The 20,699-nt window shown below is 39.2% G+C and overlaps 1 protein-coding gene across 2 annotated transcripts; it reads right to left on the reverse strand.

Annotated features, from left to right (window-relative positions):
- Window positions 1–8,890: 8,890 nt before the first annotated feature.
- SRSF1 (serine and arginine rich splicing factor 1) lies at window positions 8,891–15,890 on the reverse strand. 2 transcript variants are annotated; one of them, XR_007459154.1, is made up of 5 exons: window positions 15,218–15,890; window positions 14,624–14,808; window positions 14,083–14,255; window positions 13,199–13,881; window positions 8,891–12,277 (listed from the first exon to the last, which is right to left on the reverse strand). XR_007459154.1 is itself a non-coding variant. In XM_049636509.1 (4 exons), exons 1-4 carry the CDS (start codon window positions 15,409–15,411, stop codon window positions 13,687–13,689), a joined length of 747 nt encoding a protein of 248 aa, XP_049492466.1. In that variant the 5' UTR covers window positions 15,412–15,890; the 3' UTR covers window positions 8,891–13,686. The 2 variants fall into 2 exon arrangements, 1 of the variants encoding a protein (XP_049492466.1); XM_049636509.1 differs by having other exon boundaries at window positions 8,891–13,881.
- Window positions 15,891–20,699: the final 4,809 nt, after the last annotated feature.

Genomic DNA, 20,699 nt, shown 5'->3' on the forward strand with positions numbered 1-20,699 from the left:
CGCCCCCCTCCTCCAAACCAAACCAAAACAACAACACCCAGCCAAGCTTCTCAGGAGGAAAGCAGAAGTAATCTCCCCACCCCCTTCCAGTCCACCCCAACTTCATAACCACACTAAGGGCTTAAGCCAATTGCCTGTGGCCCATGTGGTCAGAAGCTGGGTTTGTGTTTCAATTCTACCACCTAAAGTGTCATCACTAGTTATTTCTGCTTTAACTGGTAAGGTGAGGAAGGGGAAACAAGGGAGAATTTTTTTCTCTGAATACCTATTTAAGTTCCTTGACAGCTAGACAATCACAGAGAACAAAGGTAAAGGAAATAAATCCACTCATTTTCCTGGTAGACATTTAGTTCAGCTAGTAGTTGAGGGTTCTAAAACACTTGTTTCTAAGAAGGGTCTCATCCCCAAGATGCCAAAAACAAGTCCAAAGCCATAGAAACACATTTATCAGTTTAACTCTTCTAGAAAGAAGCTACCAGAAATCAATGTTAAACCTATCAGTTCCATCCACAAAGCATTTAAGTAGAAAAGCTAACTTCCGTTTCACAACTCCTAAATGACAGAGAACATCTAACAAATAGCCAGCAAAATAGCATAGCACATAAGAAGGAAAGAAAGTAAGACAGGTCAAAAATACACCAAGTAAGAAATTCAATACAACTGGAAAACATACTCTCAGGCACCAAACATTTCTCCTTTGGCCACCTGTTCCTCCCTGCCCTCAGATGCCCCAAGCCCCGGGTAATGGCTCAGCTTGGAAAAAAGTTGATACCTAACAAGTCACACAAACTTGGTGGGCCTAAACCCAACTAAAAGCTTAGCTCAGTTACATCATCATGCTAATAGTCAAAAACATAAATTAAATCCTTACATGAAGCTATTCTGGTACAGAGGTAAAACTCTTTTCAGTGGCTTTAGCCTCCACCCCACACACATTCCACTAGTTAAAAGATGGATGTAATGAAACTGAACAGCATTGTGCTGTTTCATCTGCATTACCAGAAAAACACTATTCATTTGCAACAAGAGATCACTACTTATTAATGCCTGTCCAAATGTCGTGAAGAGTAGGGGCGGAGCAAAAACAGATAAATCAAATGAATATTCTTTAACCCGAACCCTGATAGACACACCTCATTGATAATTTCTTCACACCAGATTTAGTAGTCCAGAATTCAGGAAGGATTGTTTCTCAGAAATCTCCAAAGAGTTAGCATATTAATTAATGCAGGCGGATCTTATGGTTCCCTCTTTCTGAGTCCGTAGTCCTTCCTCTCCCTTTCATGGACCTAGAATTAAGAAAAAGCCTCATCGGGTCAATCTGATGTTCTGCTGTAGATCCCTCCATTCCTGGTAAAAAAGGGAACAGGGAATAATGAAACAGGTGTTGAGGAACTGATGTATTATGTTCCCTGCATGAGGGAAGTGAGCAGTGGTGACCTAAGACACTGAAGCGGCATCACAAGACTAGCTAGACTAAGCTTTAGGAAGGCTTCTCCACTCTAGAAAGTAAGCCAAGAGATGGCAACACAAGGCCACGACAGCATAACATCTGGCTAAGGAGGGAATTCACTCCTTTAAAGATGTTTCTTGACCCTGAGCAGTCCCTGAACTAGACACTGCCTAAAGCTCAGTCATTGGGTCCAGGCCTACAAGCAGGTGCAGGAACCTGGCAAGCTGTTAAAGCTCAACATAGGGACAACAGCTGTACTCCACAGTTGCTCCTTAAGCTGTGAATAAAACATCAAGCTTACAGCTATCCACAAATACTACTCGAAACATTGTATCCTTGATTGCCTGAGCAGAGACAACAAGCTGTTTGCTAGAATTGAAGAGGACCAGAATCCCTAGAAGACAGTGGAGGTTGACTTGACGAACAATTTACTCTGGTAAACAGGGAAGATGGGAGAATCTAGATTTTTCTCCTGAAGTTATCTTTTCAACAAAGCATACAAATCTCTACTAGTTGACAGAATTAGCTCTCTAGCCCCAAGGCCTGACCCTGTCCTCTTCTTTTTGTTTTACTGACCTTACATAAGTACCCCCCACCCCCCTTCAGCTCCCAGCTATTTCGTCGTTTTTCCAGCTTACTCTGCCTGCCCCACCTCTCCTTTCACTTTCTCTCACCTTTCATTCAACACTTAATCACAAATAGTCAATCTAAGCCGGTGAAAAAGTTTCTGGGAGCATCAGGTAGGTATAAAGTAATCCCAGAAACAGGCATTCTGGGGGTTAGGATACACATTTCTGCCTTTTAGTAGTTTGCACTTTAGATAGGAAAGGCAATATACTTACTCTTCATATGTGGAAGTGCATCTTCAGAACAATCTATTAATGCATTTATAGAATTATAATTAAGGGATGAAAAAAATCCTTTAGTGATGCTTCTCAGGAACACTGGAACTAGTAACTTTTATTCCCAATTATTCATCCAGTCCCCTACACAGTACACTCAGAAAAACTCATGAAGCTTGAGGAAGCCCCCATATGTTTGATATGTTAATTTAGCTCAGTTATTCTGATCACTTAGGCAAAGCAGACAGAAGGGTCCAAATTGGTACAGTAATCTGTGATTAGCCTCTCACCAAAGACATGAGAAAACTGAAAAGGGTGCTGGACTACTACAGATAGGTTTAGGATTTATTCCAGTGATTTCCTTAAAACCACAAGAATTTGGGGATGGGGACACACTGGGAAGATAGGGAACAGTAAGGGAAAAGGGCACTACCAACCCAACATCTGCCATCAGTAATGTTTAACTTAGTAAGCCTATCCCGGTAGCTCTAAGAGCCCTGGTGAACACCTAATCTTAGAGATATTGCATGGTTAAGGTCAAATTCAGGCTGTGTTAATTTCTACCCAGAATGACTTATTTCATTCATATTTTGCAAGGCAGTCCAGGACCTCTCAGGGACTACTTTCCCACTTCATAAAGGGTTGTAATCAGCTTAAAGACAAATCAAAGTGCTCACTAACTCTCTCCTTACAGAAATGGCTCATGTATAACCATCCCATAGCTATTATGGAAGTTTTGCTATTTCAATATATAAGTATTAATTGAGCACCTATTAAATGTCTGGAACTGTACTAGTCACTGGGCACATACTTTTATGGAGCTCCTCCCAGTAGAGAAAATTAAAACTTGAAAAGAATCACAGACATTTGTATGAAGTGCTTAAAAAGGATTGGAAGGAAAAAAAAATTTTAAGCATTTGATTTCTTTACTACTAGACTTCACCTCATTAGTTCTCACATAAATTATAGCTTTAACACCAAAGATCATCATAAAGGATTGTTAAATATCAACACGGATGCCTAAGAAGTTGTATACATACTCAGGGCTAAGTGTAATGCAGACTATTACTGAAGTCGCCATACATTGGCTTTTAAAATTCATCTACCCCGAGTAGTAAAGCAATTCAATCTTTCTATAGTGGATCTCTTTCACTAATACAAATTTGTGTTAAGTGTATATTCAGCTACTAGAACAAATGCATGTTTGTGGACATTTACCCATTCACAGGGTCTTTTCTATCTTACTGTCCTTTGTGGCCTGCCCCCGGTTAGGAGTGGCTAGCCAAGCCCTGGTTGTGCCCTGAGGCCAGCCTGACTAGTAGGAGTTAAAAGAGGGCAAGGGCATTTCTGATGCTGGCTTTGCACTGCATACTAGAAAGTCAGGGATCACCTGACCTTCCTGCTGCTGAGCTCTGGGCCACAGCCACGGAAGACTAAAACATGGATCAAAGACAGCACCATGGGACACCCTGGTGGCGTCAGGTGGATATTACAGGTGATTTTCACTTAAGCCCCTAGAAACCACCACAGAAAAAGGCAGGCTAGCTTTAAAAAAAAAAAAAAAAAAAAAAAGCAATGTGGTAGTAAAACGAACAAATTTTCACAAGATTCAAGTTCTGGGCCTGTCACTTTTAGTATCTTTCAGCCTATTATCTCAACTGCAAAATGAGGCTAATACCACTCCAAGATTAAAATGAATCAAAGTATTTAATGGAATAGTTAACTACTACTTTCATTGAGAATAAGGTATTTAATGCCTTTGCATTTTTCCTTTAAAAAAGGTAGCAAGGGCATGAACCCTTGAAGTCACTACTTTGGAAATAAGCCCAATCTGATTAGAGGACCATACCACTTTAAGCCATGCAATGCACCTGTATAGGATTTTATGAACAGATTTATTCATAAACATTAAGGCATTAGCAATATGAGCATCTTGGAAGTGTCAAAAAGTTAACAGTGCTTGCTCAGTTTACTATGTAGCCAGGGGAAATATATGTACACAAAACAATTATACAACAGATTAAAAGCAACATGCAAGCGCATACATCATATGCAACAATATATAAATGTGAAGAAAAGCAAAGCAGAATTATAGTGCAATTAGTCCAAGAATGCTTAAGTCTTTAGCTGATCATGAAGGGGTGGTTGAATTAGAGGCAAAAGGAACGGGGATGCTGGTAGCGAAGGAGAGGTTTGTTGAGTCTCTTGGCTTTGAGACAATTAACCAGGGCAGAGTCCTGAAGTCATGTTAAGATTCTCCCAAACCAAGGAAATATATTACCCATTTCCTAAATTCTATATAAATCTTCACATATGAATGCCTTTTTGGATAAATAACCACCAAAAGAATCCACCCCAAAGGGAAATCTGCAGGAATTCTCATTGAGGTATGACCACAAAGTCTGGAAGTAATTTAAAGCTTCTTCTGTTAAGAATCATGACTAAGAATGATGTAAAAAGGAGACACAGGAAGAAGCACCAGGAGGGAACCATTCTACCCTTAGGGAGACAACAGCATCAATTCTTGATGATCTATTCTCAGAGTGTGCACAGCTTACCAAAAAAACAAAAACAAAAACAACTTTCTTCTGGACTTTATAAGACTGATCTTGGGGCAACATTATAATGGGAAAAGTTACTTGGATTAGGTTAGAAGTTAAATTTGAATTTCCTAGTTTCACATCTGAGGAGCCATTATTTGATGCAGTGTTAAGAACACAATAGTTTTCTCAATCCAACCAGTTAACCCAAGCTTGTGAAATAGACTTCTATAGTGTGTTGCTTCTAAGGAATAAAAGTTCTTTCAGCACTGCATTTGGCTGAATGGGAGATACAAATACTTCTACAGAAACCTCACTGGGTACTAAAAACCCACAAAACTTCCAATAGTAATAAAATAAATTTGTGAGATTAAATGCATCACAGAGAAGAAATGTGAAGTTTATAGTTTCAGGAATGAAGTTTAACAGAGGATGATCAGGACTTGGAAGCTTCAGGGTGACTAATGGGGAGGGAAGGAGAAAGGTCTACAAACACACAAAAGTAAAAACAAGCATGGTCCGTTATTTACCAAATCAACCAGAGGAAGGGAAGATGTGACTGAGAATAGTGATAAATTGGAAAGGTAGACCTATTGTTGATTCGTATTAAGGGAGTTGACATGAAATCAGCTAAAACACTTCAGTAATGAATTTGGGTGTATAGATAAGGATGCTGGTATGGCAAATGGAGATGGAACACAAAACTGAACAGCATTTTGAACTTATCTGGCAAATAAGCTCTAGTTCAAGTTGTAGATACAATGGTACTGGGCTAAAAACTGGTTACACAGAAAGTGGTATGCAATTCTACTACCTAGTTTTAGAGGACAAAGGAACCATTTTCAGTTGTCTTTGTTTTAGTGCCAGCCAACATTTCACGCCTTAAAACGTGGATGTCACTTTTGGTTTATTTTGTAACTCAAAAAAAAAAAAAAAAAAAAAAAAAGTCTCCAAAAATAATTAGAAACACTCCAGGAGGTCACAGAATGGAAAATGATATTTTAATGTTACATACAAATATTTAGCTTCTACTACTACACAATCAATAACAAAGATTTATTCCCAACTTAGACACAGAAAAAATATAGACCTATATTTACTGATTACTTATTCAAGATACTCAGAATGGGAAATCATTCAAATTTCTAGGTTTCTCTTCCAAAGCAATTGAATGATTATCTTGAGTGTCTATTCAGTGCATAGCTATTTTGTGCTATACCTGGAAGGGGGAGGAAGAAAGGTTATGACCTGTTAGAAAAGACAGATACATAAACAACTCACTGATAATCAAGACAGAATGGCAAAAGTTAAGATACAGTAGAAATACTCTGTGGGAACAGGGGAAGGACCAATAGTGCTCATTCAAATAAGTTTATTTAGTGACTATCGTGCCAGACACCACCTTGGTTCCTCAGGAAATTAAAATTCATGAAACAAGGAAGTTGAAGTAGATGGCTGGATAGTGCAAGCAAGCTAGGTGACCTAGCTATACTCAAGGTACACACACACACAAGTCTGTGTCCACACACAAAGGAATGATTCTGTCCGTATGACGGGCATTAAGTTTCCAGGAGGTGATTTTTGACATACTATCCAATGTTAAATCTCTCTAAATGAAGAGATGGAAGGCACTGCAGGAGAAAAAAACCACTAGGACCAAATGCAAGAAATGCTAGGGAACGCCACGTCCTGGGATATGGAGCGTTATCAGGGGAGGGCTAGAGATGAAGCTATAAAGGTAGGCTGGGGGCTAGGTTACCAAGGGCCTCAGGTGCCTTATTTCTAAGACTAACCTCCAAGCAATGAGGTTTCAAAATACTCTAGTAGGGAGTGACAGGATAAATTTTTCATTAAAAAAAAAAAAAAAAAAAAAATCACCCTACCAACAGTGGCTGGTGGACAGTTGGGGCTTGCGGTGAGGATACTAATGAAATTCTAACCACACTTACAATTCACTGACCATACAGTAGATGTTGTTAACTCAAATTTCCAAGTAAGCCACTTTAAGGGCAGGAGAGATTCAGCCCAGTACTTCCAAGTCCTAGTTAAAGGCTGTCCGTTGTCTTTTGACCCATACAGCAGTCCATTCCTAAGTTTTACACCTTAATCGTTGCCACAACTTGAAAACTTATCCCAAACTTTATGTGTTAAGGCTTCCCTAATAGCACCTCAGGACATAATTCTACCATGCCTCTGGCAATTTACAATCTCCAAGTTCAGCTTTTTTCTTTTACAAAGTCAATTCTGGAGTTCCAATTGTACAATTTTGGTTTCAGAGTGCTTCTTTACAAGTTCGGCTAAGGAGACCCCATAGCTAACACTGCTAAGATTAAAGACACAGGCATAATCAACCTAGAGTCCTCTCAATCCAACCTGCACCAAGCCTGCTAGTCAGCAACCACCTTCTGTGGCTACACTTGCCACATTAACTTAGTTAAGCAGGCAACCTCTGTGTAAACTTGATTCTGCTCTCTCTTGAAAAATACTTTTATTTGCTCTTTTAGAATCTTATTCTTCAAAGCATCCAAGTTTCTAACATCAATGTTTTAAGGTGTGTGCTCCCATACCCATTTTCTTGAGTAAACTGTATCATCGACTGGACCTAAAAATTTTTAACAGTATTTTTATAGTGAATTTAAACAAGAGTTAAGTTTGTGTCCTTTGAGTTTTTTTGCAATATAAGGTTATAGAGAGGGGAATGATGGGAATGACAAATGCTGAAATTTAAGCTTTCTTAATATAAAATGGCATTAAGTAAACATGACAAGAGAACTATGTGTACAGACTTTATGGTCACAAGATACTGTGTCTAGTTAAGCAAAGCCTAGAGAACAGACAAATGTAAACAGTTAACCTGATGAATAAGCAGGATTTTAAGACACACTAATACTCATTAAATCTTTCAGTAATGCTAAGAAAGAAGATTCCAGAAACCTGTTTCACGCCATATAAACAAGCAATAAAGGTCCCAGAATACATATTTGTTTTTCCTAGTATAGGACCAATTTTATGCCTAGATTGCTTTGTGTAGCACATCTACTCCTGTATCCAATTCTTATACTTCTGGCCTTACTGATCTATACCTGTAGGTGTACAAGGGAAAACAAGCAAATTCACATCTACAGCGTTTTCTCCTAAGTCCCCAAACCTAGACCTATTTTTCTTTATAGGTTCGTTCAGTACTAGTAAATCTCTATTCAAGACCTAAATGGATTCCTACTCAACAGATGGGAAGGCAAAAGGTAAAGTTATAGTAAGGAAACTTACTCAAAAAACCCCACTTAACTTTGAAGCTAATAGGATTAAGGCAGTTGCTTTCCACCTTGCTTTGGGATGTTTTACAGTAGGGATAATTTCCTGGTTGATTTTGTGTAATAGCCCCCTCTAGTGGCCATACGGTTTTCCCTAGCATTTATTCAAACAGGAGTGGAATATTTAAAAAAAAAAGAAAGAAAATTAGACATCTGGCATCCCTACAAGTGGTTTTGTTCATATTTGGTGAAGATAAATATAGCATTCTATAGAGGCTCTCAATTTCCACTATCTTCACACCGATAGTTCTATCAATAGTTGACAGATTACAGTCCTAAATTATAGGAGTTAAGACATTTAACTTTGTTGACCGTTAACTCCTTTGTGCTTAAGAGATAAAGACAAACACCCAGGATCTGCAGAACTCAAGATCTTAAGTATTGTTTCATCTATCCGTTTTGCACACCTACCTACAACTGCAACCACCTTATGCAAAGGTATGCGTTAAGTGTAAATTTTCTCTCCCCAATAACCCAGCTGCAGAACTTATTAGAATGTTTATTATGAGGTTATTTCTGCCTAAATTAACTTCTACATGACAAAGACTAATTTATTCAATTTATTTTTTCAGAAGCATCAAGTGCTTTTTGTAACAAAAATTCGATTCCTACAAAATCACAACCACCTTTAATGTAAGCCTGTCAGGTATAGCTTTTGAAGTTAATCAAGAAGCATCCCCAAAGTCCTCAATCACGGGAATAAGTCTAACTTCCTGGGCCTCTTTTTAAAGTTTTTGCCAGGATTGCTATTTGTTCAATATGCAATCAAAATGAACACAATGAACAGATGCTTCCTTATAATCTCATTACTTCATGCCAATCCCAGCTTCTCCTATAGGATCAGACTGATCAATATAAAGTCCTGTAAAGTACTGAAAAAAATTACCCCCCAAGAATAAAATGTACCACTACATACACTAGGATGGCAGAATTTCCTTCAGTGGAGTACAATTGTTGAGTCCACAACAGCGACAGAATATAAAGAAATGTGGGTCATACCTTTTTTCTCGTGGCTGCTTCAGCCTAAAAAGATGGGGAACTTACATCTCAATAAAGGATCCACACTTAACAGGTTTTTCACTCACAAGCCCAAAGTTATACAGGTTTAGCTCTTCATTCTATTAGCTCTACAATCTCTTACCCAAACTTGTGGAGGCAAATGTATTTGAAATTTAGAGTCATTTTCACTTTATAATATTAAAATATATGGTATATAGCCCCTGTATCATGTAACACCCTCAGCAAAGCCTATGGCAACTGTGTAACAAAACACCAATATTTCTGCAGAAGACAGCGTAGCCCCAGAAAGTGCAAAATGAAGCCATCAATTCTGGTCAGGTTTTACATTCAACAAGAAATTTTGTTTTCAGAGTTTTTTGGATAAGAGATTGTGAACCTGTTTTCTGCCTTTGCACTCTATACCGGGATAAAACTAAGTGAAACCAAAGGATGGTTATGTAACAACAGAACTTCAGCCTAATAGCTTTTACTACTACTTATGAAAAATACATACATATAACTTAATTTGTAATTTCAGCGCTTCATGTACAAAGTGAAAAGACGCAGTTCATCTACACAGAAAACTTGAAAAAAAACAAAAAACCCCACGTCAGCCCTAATGAGCAAGATGTTTCAAAGATAAAACTGAGAAAGCTGAAATTCTAAATCAATCTTATTCAACTTAAACACTACAATGAGTGTCCATGGGAACACTCAAAATTTATAAAAGTATAAAACTTAGGAGAAAAAACATTTTAAATGAGGAAAATCTGTTATACAAAATTAAAAAAAATTATTGAACAAAATTTTAAAATAAAATTCAGATCCCAAACAATTACGAATCAGAAAATGGGTTTCTTACCTTTTGTTTCCAGAAGGATGTGGGCTGAACAGCAAGGTGGGTTATTCAATCTGACGTTATGAAAAATAATTGCTTCTTAGAAAGACTTAGAGGAGTTTTTCCTTGGTTAGAAAATAACAAACTAATTATAGGTTCCCTACACTATTCTAAGGAGACACAAATAGGGAGAGAAAAGGGGAACAATACAGGGCAGCTTTTTTAGTTACAGGGCAGCTTTTTTAGTTCTAAAACAATATGACTTTCTTCTAGTAGCTGCCAAAACAGGAGAGGTTTAGGACTCATTTCCTAAGACTGGAAAAAACAAAACAAAACAAAAACAACAAAGCCTACATCTCCCCTCACAGCTTCCAGCGGTCTGGACCCGCACCCCTCTCTTTCATAAATATGCAGTCAAGTTCTCTCATCTTCAGACAGCCTATTTATGACACATTTCTCATCTCACTTCAATTCTGAGGTTAGAACTACTACGATTTTTAGTAGAGTACATCTTTCAACTCAGGTTTAATGCACTCAATCTTGAGTGAAGGCATTTTCATCTTGGTCTGATTTCCAACACATTCAATGAACACAGGCTTAAGCCTAGCTCACATTAACCTTCCCAAAATTAGTTGTTTAAAATACTTATGTTCTACACATAAAACAGAACTTGCCAGTTTTAATAGTAAAAATCTTTCCACTTCTTGAACATTGGATTTTAAATTCTTGCATAAGAACTAGTAATTTTCTTAGTCTATACCAAGTTCTTTACTTAAATAATCTGTTTTGAACTTAAGATCCCTTCCCTTCCTCCCTACATTCCACAAGGCTCATCTACTTGTTTTGGTTAGGTGCCCTTATGCAAATCTCTCTCGGGGCCCATTTCCTCTACCACCAAGATCAGGTCTAGTTTTTTCTAGGTCTGAAATTATGTCACCTGCATAGTGGTCTTAAATTCAGCTTCCAACTCTGATTAGCATCCAAGGCAAATGTTAAGATTTAGTTATTTCTTTTGGGTGCAAAAAATGTGTTTTGATGGTTTTTGACTAGCTATGAGGAAATCAAAAGAAAAAGATTAGGGATTTTAACTAAAAATCTACTTCCCCAATTCACTGAAAATTTAGCACCAAGGGGCTGTCAAGTAAAAAGATACAAGAAATAGCAGACTAAGCTATAAATCACTGCTTTGGTAGGTTTTGGATACAGAATAATCTTATGGTTGACAAGGGTTCACAGGCAAAATTTTAAAGCCCAGCTTTTTATTAACAATAATTCACTCAAATATAAGCAGTTAATATTCTAGTGTAGTATTCACATTTCAAAACAAAGTAATTTGTTTTTAATCTGTGAATTGAACATTTAATACTTACCAATTTTTGAGAAGAGCTTGACAATCTCCAACACTATCCCCAAGTTAACATTAACTAGTCACTACCCAAATTTTGCACAAAAACCTATGCTGTCTAGATTATCACCAAAAAATAAACATCTATAAGTTTCTAGTCATTTTTGTCAAAGTACGGGAAACTTATCTTTCAGAAACTAGATCATCCCATTTACCATATTATATACACCAAATTCCTTCTTATCTCCCTGAAGACTTTCACAATTAACATTAAGAGATGGCTAATACCATTTATTAGAGATTACCTTTCAAGAAGCTTTAATTTACTAATACATAACACAAGAATCAGTATCTTATCAAAGTATTAACGGATAGTCACCCACTTAAAATTTTACATGAAGAGGAAAAAGGACAACCATGCATAGTTTTTTAAAAAATGTTTATTTTTTTTTCAAAGAAAAACGGCAATAGCCAATTGGAAACCTACTTATTCTTCAACTCCAATTTTGTTCTTTAAATTTAGAAGTGACTTACTGATTTACTATTTTAAACAAACCCCCCCTTTCCCCTTTAAATGTTTACCATCTACTCGTGCTGAATCCTTCCAAGGAGATTGCTCCAGCGTATTATCTCCAGGTCCTCGCTTTGCTCCTTTTACCAAAAAATGCAAAACACAATTCCATCGTGCATCTTAAGGGCTCCAATCGTCAAAAATAGGAAAAAAAAAAATCTTTGGAAAAGCCAATTAAATTGAAAAAAAAAAAAAAAAAAAAAAAATCCACACGAATGCGGTTTGGTTGGGGCAGGAATCCACTCCTATGTTCCTGGTAATCTGATCCCGCTCCATGAATCCTTGTAATTCATCCTCCCTATCCTATCCACATTATGATTTGAATCCAATGATCCAGCTCCAAGGATTGGGATCCAGTGAGCCCTCTCCAATCCAAACCTTTATAACCAGCAAAACCAAAAAAGAGGAGGCAAAATGTTAGATACTGTAATCAAAAAAGGTTTCTGGGGAATGATGAGTTATGTCTGTCATCAGTTTAACAGATGTACATCAATAACTATCAAATTCCCCAAAACAAGTTTCTGAATGGTGTTCAGATAAATTTTAGAAACTTAATCATCATAGAGACTAATTGGAAGAAGCATTTTATATTTACAGTTCAACTGATAATGCCAACACTTGTTACTGTACAGCGTATTACAGGTTTTGTGGTTGCAAAAAGTTATGTAGTTGAAAAGTTTACTGGTATTGCTACCCACCCTAAGTCTAAACTAAACCTAATGCTCCCATCTGCAATTTAATTTGTAAATTAAAGTGTTTTAAACGAGTCAATTATGAATATTAGTTAAAAGGGGAAGGTGAGACTTAAAAAGTATTCCCAACTAGATTATCTACACCAATACATTGGAATTCTCTATTTTGCTTTCATTTTGTCTTAAAAAAATGAAATAGCAACGCTATATCAGTCACACAGAGGACATGCAGATTTAGCAGTATTGATATTATACTCTATCTGGTTGGAATTAAAGACACCCTGTACCCACATGTACACCAACAGCAGGTCACACATTAACAGTTGTAACTAAGCACTGTGACAAATTAGCCAGTTCTTCCCACATTAGTCCCTATTAAAACAAAAAAAGGGGGAAGGGAGCAAAATAAATTGTTACAAAATGGGCAATGTAACATTTGCCACAATTGCCAAGGTTTAAAGAGCAAAGCAATTGTAGCTAAAGATAACTGCATAAGATGTTTGCAAGTGTTTTAAGGTAGATGTATATAATCACTTTAAACCCTTGCCTTTTAGTATAAGGTCAATACTGCCAATTTCATCTGTGACAATAGCACTTGGAGTCATACCATTGCCTCCATTATTGATCTGATCCTCCTCAATCCTCCTTTTGACAATCCTAAAATGATTGAAATGTGCTCCACAATCCTTAATCCAAAGCATTCTTAATCCATCTCTTCAGATATGTCTACAGAAAGACACATGAAAAGCAAGATAAACATAAGAACTTCCCCAGGTAAGATAACCACAAACACCCCCCAACATCCCCAGTTCACACAAACCAGAGCAGAATAGACATTTACACAATATCACAGTCTGAAGAGCATGGAGAGTTAACTAAATTTAAACAATCCTGTCTATGACATCACTTAAAATACATTTTATCAGACATGAGGGGAATGTAGATGTTAGGAGCAAGGGGATATTACACAAGAATGCAATTCAACACTTTAGCCCATTCTGAACAAAACAGTTTGAATTAAAAAATGAAAAGATTGTACTGAGTAAAGGAAAACTGTATACAACATGGGTTCTACAAAAAGTGTCACCAATCATCTTATGTACGAGAGCGAGATCTGCTATGACGGGGAGAATAGCGTGGTGATCCTCTGCTTCTCCTTGGGGAATAACTGCGACTCCTGCTGTTGCTTCTGCTACGGCTTCTGCTACGACTACGGCTTCGAGATCGTGATCTTCCATAACTTGGACTTCTGGGCCCATCAACTTTAACCCGGATGTAGGCAGTTTCTCCCTATTGAATAGACAGAACTTTCGATTGAAAGATCTAAGCTTTCACCTGTCTTCAGGCATGCTGAACGAATACAATGTAACTAAAACCAGAAATCTGGTACTTTACTTGGACACCCTTGCCTGAATCTTACCTTCAAATTCCACTGTTAAGACCACTGTTTCCAATTCTGGCCAAAGAAAACAGTAAGTGTAAAAAACCTACCTCATGGGATCTAAACTTAGTGTTATCCAGTTTTCGAACTGCATAGGTCATATCTTCTTTCCGTACAAACTCCACGACACCAGTGCCATCTCGGTAAACATCAGCATAACATACATCACCTGCTTCACGCATGTGATCCTTCAGATCCTGCCAGCTTCCACTTGGAGGCAGTCCTAAAAAGGTATTTTTTCAACACCACTCACTCTATATTTCACATTAAACTTGAAATTTACACTAGAACAAAAACTACTTTAAAATTAATTAGACTCAAGATCCTAGGTTAAGAGCTGCTAAGATCCTGGAATCCAGAGTCCAAACTTACTTGCAAAGATCTTCATATTCTAGGTACTCAACCTAATAGTAAATAACTACGTGGTAACAGGTATATCTCCACTACAGTGTTCCTTGTTACTAAATTTACCCGAGCAACTAATTTAAGACCTATCACAAAAACTTGCATTTGTCAACACTGCTCACGCAAGGAAAAACTTAAAAGTGGTTTCTGTCCCTTCTCAACAACCCACACGAACAGTAAACTCACCAGAGACAACCACTCTGTTTTCAGAACGCCTGGATGGGGGGCCATAGCGGCCTCGGGGAGCCCCGCCACCTCCACCCCCGCCGCCGCCTCGGCCGGTGCCACGGCCGCTTCGAGGAAACTCCACCCGCAGACGGTATCCATCGTAATCATAGCCGTCGCGACCATATACCGCGTCTTCCGCGTCTCTGCGTGATCATAGAAAGCAAAAGGCGTAAGAAAAAGGACCGGGAGGGGCAGCTAACTCAGTCGGGAACTAGCGGCCCCCCGCACATGCGCACCCAGCATGGAAGAGCCCACATGCGCTGCATAATAGGAATGGCCCCTCCCCCACCCAGAAGCACGCCAGGTTCCCGACCACTACACCAGCCCTCAGCGCCTCAGTTTCCCGCTCCGAGACCGAAAGTCCGCTCTGGGGACGTCCATGGGCCCAGTCACCAGAGAAGCCACAGCGACTCGGCTCCTTACTCGACTCCTGCATGGGCGACATCGTCTTACCCCCAACCTAAGAGCCCACCTCCCCATTCTTTGTATCAAGGCCTTTCCCAACTACTCCCAACTTATTGCCTCAAGGCCGCAAGCCCCGGGCCGCCTCACCGAGGGTCCTCGAACTCAACGAAGGCGAAGGGCGGTCCTCCGCGGCGATTCTTGAGATCGATGTCACGGATAGCACCGTATTTGTAGAACACGTCCTCAATGTCCTTGGTTCGGATGTCTGGAGGTAAGTTACCCACGTAGATGCGGCAATCGTTGTTCCCTGCCGGGCCACGAATCACACCACCTCCCGACATGGCGGCGACGAAAAGCGCGGACTCGAGAACAGGCCTTCCCACCAAGCCTAGCGCACGGCAGAGCGAGCCCGCAGCGACACCACGTCTCCCGCGGCCCCTCCAAAATGGCGCCTTTATCAGCTCGGCGCACGGATATGGGGGGAGGGAGGAAGAGAAGCGGGAGGAAGCAGCTATTCGATCTCAGTACGCACGCGCAAGAGCGTAACGGGTACTGCGATAGGTACGCTCACGCACGTGCGACGTCACCCTCCGCGCGAAGGGAGAAAAAAGTTCCCCGCGTTCCCGATTTGCGGAGTGGCTTGCCAGTGAAGTGACCAGTCGTTTGGTAAGAATTAAACACAGATCCATCGGTAAACGGGCTACTAATCCCTGATGAGTCTTAAAGGATAGTCAACCTTCCCAGGAATGAGTCCCTTTTAAAAACAAGTCCGCGCCTTGAAAGCCTTTGGTGAAACCTAGCCTTGAGCTGTGTCCCACAATGCTCTGCGGCGTTAACGGCCTTTGGCGGGAAAGACTGCCGGGGGCGGAGTTAAAGGGGAAGGGACCTGGCCGTTGCTCCGGAAACGCGGACATTCTCGGAGAGTGCGGCCAGTCCAGGAGTTCCGCCGCTTGTGATTCAGGCTTGTGATTCAATCAGGAGCCGAGGCTTGACTTTGTATTCCCGCCCCTTCTCCTGCGCTCAGGCGGTGAGCTGCGTAGATAAGCGTCTAATTTAGGGCAACCCAGCTTAGACTCCTTGGTAAATACTTTGCACCAAGTACCGTTCCACCGTCGGTTTAAAACTTAACTTTGTATGGCTCAATTCAACACACCTTGATGTAGTGGCGGTGGTTTGAGCTGTATTCAGTCAGCCAGGACTCAGACCTCAGCTTCTCTTTAATTGCCTAGCCCTACCGCAGAGGAGAGGTCCAGTGAAGGCTTGAAGAGTGACGTGCCTGTTATGTATCCAGCCCTTTGAAAGAACGAGAAAAGCGTGTGTGTGTATGCAAAATCTTGAAGTTTGTTCCCTTTTATGAACTCCTTCCGGGCCTCTCAGGTAATATAAACAAGCAAAATGGATGTGTGAGAACTGTGACCACTGGAGACCACTGTTGCTGCTCAGGACTGAGCCCTCTTGCCTGCTGGCCCAGGGAGTTAGGAACTTTTTTAGAGAGACCTCTGAAGTCTGGATTTTTATGTGAAGTGTTGGGATTTTAAAATATTAGTAATGAGTTCAATTTTTAAGAAAACTCTGCAGTCATAAATATGCTAAAACATCTGCACCCTGTGTTTAAGGATGATTTTCTTCATATTCTGTATTTGTTTGCAACAGTCCCCAAGGATGTGTGTGAGGCAATTTACAGAGATACCATAACACATTATTAGAACTGGACCAAGAACTCAGGGCGAATGGGAAAATAAGCAGGGAGGGATTAAGGTGAAATCAGGGTGAGGTTACTACACAAAATGCCAGCAGTAATATCCTGATCGGTTCCTAAAGACGCACTGCAAGTCTCACTCCGCTCATTCCGGAAGTCATGATAAAGAAGGGAACACAAGTATATTCAAAAGTCTAAATGCCTTTGAAATTAGAAAATAAATAGGTTGTTTAGGAGAATGGCATGTTTTCTTAGTTCTAAAAGTTGACAGTGCATTTTACAAACGTCTGAGTGATCCCAAAATACAAATTCAATTTGATCCTCAACGGACCCATAGAGGATCTCTGGTTGTGTTTGAACTCTCTGTGATGGTTTCCAAAATTCTGTGTATATGTGCATGTACTTTTTCTTCAAAGAGGATTTGAAATTGTAATCAGATTCTTAAAGGGGTGTCTAGATTCTCACAGGGGAAAAAGAAACCTCTGAAAATTTTAGAGGGAAGGACAGATTATCTTTCAGACCATCCTTCACTGAGTATCCTTCAATGATATTTTTTGACAGTGAGCTTTTAATAAAAACAAAAGAACCTGATCGTTTTTAAAATGAGAAGCTGACCAAAAAAGACACTATTTCAACAAATTGATTCAGTTTCTAGCCCTGTCCTATTCAGTTAGTAGCAGAAGAGATGAGAGTTTTTTAAAAAGTTGCAGGCATATCATGTATTGATTGGTTCGTTCAATAGTTATTTAGTTAGCACACTTTGTTATTTTATACCTCCACTTAAGAGTTATTCAGGTTCATCTGTTGAATAATGTTAATGATAACTGAAGTGATTTAAACATAGTTGCTTTTAATTTCAAGACATTTTTGTTCCAGAAAAATAAGAAAATTGTGAATTGGCTTTGATTTATTCTTTTCCAATTTAATGCAGTTATTTCTGATTTTGTTCAGTTCAGAGGAATACAAGTAGAATTTTTTTTTTTAATTTTAAAAAATTTTATTTATTTTTGAGAGACACGGAGTGTGAGTGGGGGAGGGGCAGACAGAGAGGGAGACACAGAATCCAAAGCAGGCTCCAAGCTCCGAGTTGTCAGCACAGAGCCCAACACGGGGCCGAACCCGCAAACGGTGAGACATGACCCCAGCCAAACATGACCCTGACGCTTAACCGACTGAGCCAACCCAGGCGCCCCAAGTAGAATTTAATATAGAGTGAATGAGACATTCTTGTTCCTCTGTTGGCTTCTTTTATTGTATTTGAACGTAACCAAATTATGGGTTCTGGGGTCCATGATGAGTTCAGGATGTAGCAGGAAAAGTCTGGCTGTTTATCGAGATTTCCCAGGATGACGTTAGTTTGGTGATTATTACAGTTCAGGGTGTGATAGTAATATCAATGTCCCAGAGTTGATTAACATATTTTAGTCCACAAGAGCAAAAAATAAGAAAATAAACCAAGTCATTTGTTCATTTGTTGGGGACAGATTAATTTTTGGTAGCCAGGATGCTCAAATTATACAAACCAAAGATAACTGTTTTGGCGGGTCTGGAAAGCATATCAGACAGTTGCTTAGTAAATGAGGAATCAAAGCAAAATGAGACGAATTGTTTTGAGAGATTTCATTCAGACAATGGCGAGGCCTGAAAAAATCCCTGCCCCATCTCAGAGTATGCCTCTTCAAAGACAGGAAAACTCATACCCCCATGGGTTTTGTGGGTCTGTTTCCTGGACAATGCTGGGTAAAGATTGGCAATTCTCTTTCTGTAGGCTAATCTGCATATAAACTTTGTCTAAACAGTATACTAGACAATTGATTAGATTTCTGTGGACCAAATTACAGCCACTTCCACCTTGCCTCCTGAGATTATATCCTCATCTTTTTTGTTTGTTTGTTTGTTTTCAAGTAGGCTTCATGCCCAGCGCAGAGCTCAGTGTGGGGCTTGAACTCAGGACCCTGAGATCATGGACTGAGCTGAGATTAAGAGTTGGGCCACCCAGGCACCCCCATCTTCATTTTAATTAAGGATTCAGAGTGTTTGTAAACTCCTCACTTACACATTCACTGGCAGTTTTATGGATTGCTCCCACAACCAACTAATCTACTAAGTATAGATTTTACTAGCTTAATTCTCAGAAACTGCCTTATTTTCAGCACTGTTGCTATTTATGAAAACTTCCTCAAAAAATTTTCAAGCCTTTTGATTCAATTTAGTAAGTATATACTAGTGTCAGCACTATATTTTATTCTGGAAATAATTACTTGAGAAAAAAAAAGAAAAATTCAAAGAGTTAATTACCATGAAAGTTGAAATTACAAGACGCAGGTTTTCAGTGATTTGCCAAACACTTAAATCTCTATACCTATGGTGATAGTTATGAAACTCTGTAAACATACTAGAAGTAATTGAATTGTACACAAAGCAAATGAATTGTATAGTATGTAAATTATAACTCAATAAAATTGTGTTTTTTTAATACCATTTTTAGTTTTTTAGTACCATTTCTCTAAGGGCATTGGGGATTAGGAGTGTTCTAGAGTAATTTGCACTGAAATACGTCTTTCCAAATCTGGAAATCCTGTTTTCCATACACACGTGTCAATCCCTACTGTCTTCCTTGGGGATAACTGTTATTTTTCTGGGCGAAGAGACCCAAAGATTAGGAGCACTTGATTCTGCTGTGTATAGGAGTTCCCTCCAGGAACAGTTCATTTGCATGACTCTTTTCCCTTGTTCCGCTTGTTTCAGTGATTAAAAATATTCTCTGAAAAAGGAAGAAATAGTATATATCTTTTTATTTCATTTATATTTGTCTCCTCTTTAATAAACTATATTGAGGACAGATTTCTACTATAACTTCCTACCAGTAAAATCTCTGTTAAAATGAATATTACTGACCATTTGCTGACTGCTTTTTGAAAGAGGTGGGGCATTAGATGAGCAGAATTAGATGAGAAGTTTTCTATGGAAACCTCGTCATGTTGCTACCAGTGGGTAGACCCAATGGGTACAAGCATTATTTTTCATTTCACAGCATAATAATGATGGCCACTTTACAGGCCCAAATAAGTCATCTAATAATACAGTCTTGGTAATCTTATTTTTTTAAAAAATTGTTTATTTTTTATTATTCTTGAGAGACAGAGAGAGACAGAATGCAAGCTGGGGAGGAGCAAAGAGAGAGGGAGAACAGAATCTGAAGGAGGCTCCAGGCTCTGAGCTGTCAGCATAGAGCCCAACACGGGGCTTCAACTCATGAGCCGTGAGATCTTGACCTGAGCCAAAGTCTGGTGCTTACCTGATTGAGCCACCCAGGTGCCCCTTGGTAATCTTATTTTAGGACTGGCTTCCCTTGTTCTTTGATTCTTCTTGTTTTGTTTTTGGCTAATTCTTCCCATCTTTAAGGTCCCATTATTAATAACAATAGAATATGATTTTGCCAGAAAACAGCTCTTAAAATTGTCTGTTACAAAGATACATTTTCACCACGTCTTCTTCTTCCTGTTACTATTATTACTCCCTTTTCCTGCTTAGTTCTTTCTCTTAAAAATTAAAACTCTATTCATGTTGTACATTCCCTAATTGGGATAATTGGCTCTTTAAGGAATTTTGTTAAAAAAATATGGCGACGGGCACCTGGCTTGCTCAGTTGGTAGAGCACACAATTCTTGATTTGGGGGTTGTGAGTTTGAGCCCCGTGTTGGATATAGAGATTACTTAAAAATAAAATCTTCAGGGGCACCTGGGTGGCTCAATCGGTTAAGCGTCCAGCTCTTGATTTCAGCTCAGGTCACGATCTCATGGTTCATGGGTTCAAGCCCCACATCTGTGCGGATGGGGTTGAGCCTGATTAGGATTCTCTCTCCCTCTCTCTCTACCCCTCCCCCTGCTCACTCACTCTCAAAATAAATAAACGTAAAAAAATCTTTT

The sequence above is a fragment of the Panthera uncia genome, chromosome E1 (genome assembly GCF_023721935.1).
Source record: "Panthera uncia isolate 11264 chromosome E1, Puncia_PCG_1.0, whole genome shotgun sequence".
Classification (NCBI taxonomy): Eukaryota; Metazoa; Chordata; class Mammalia; order Carnivora; family Felidae; genus Panthera; species Panthera uncia.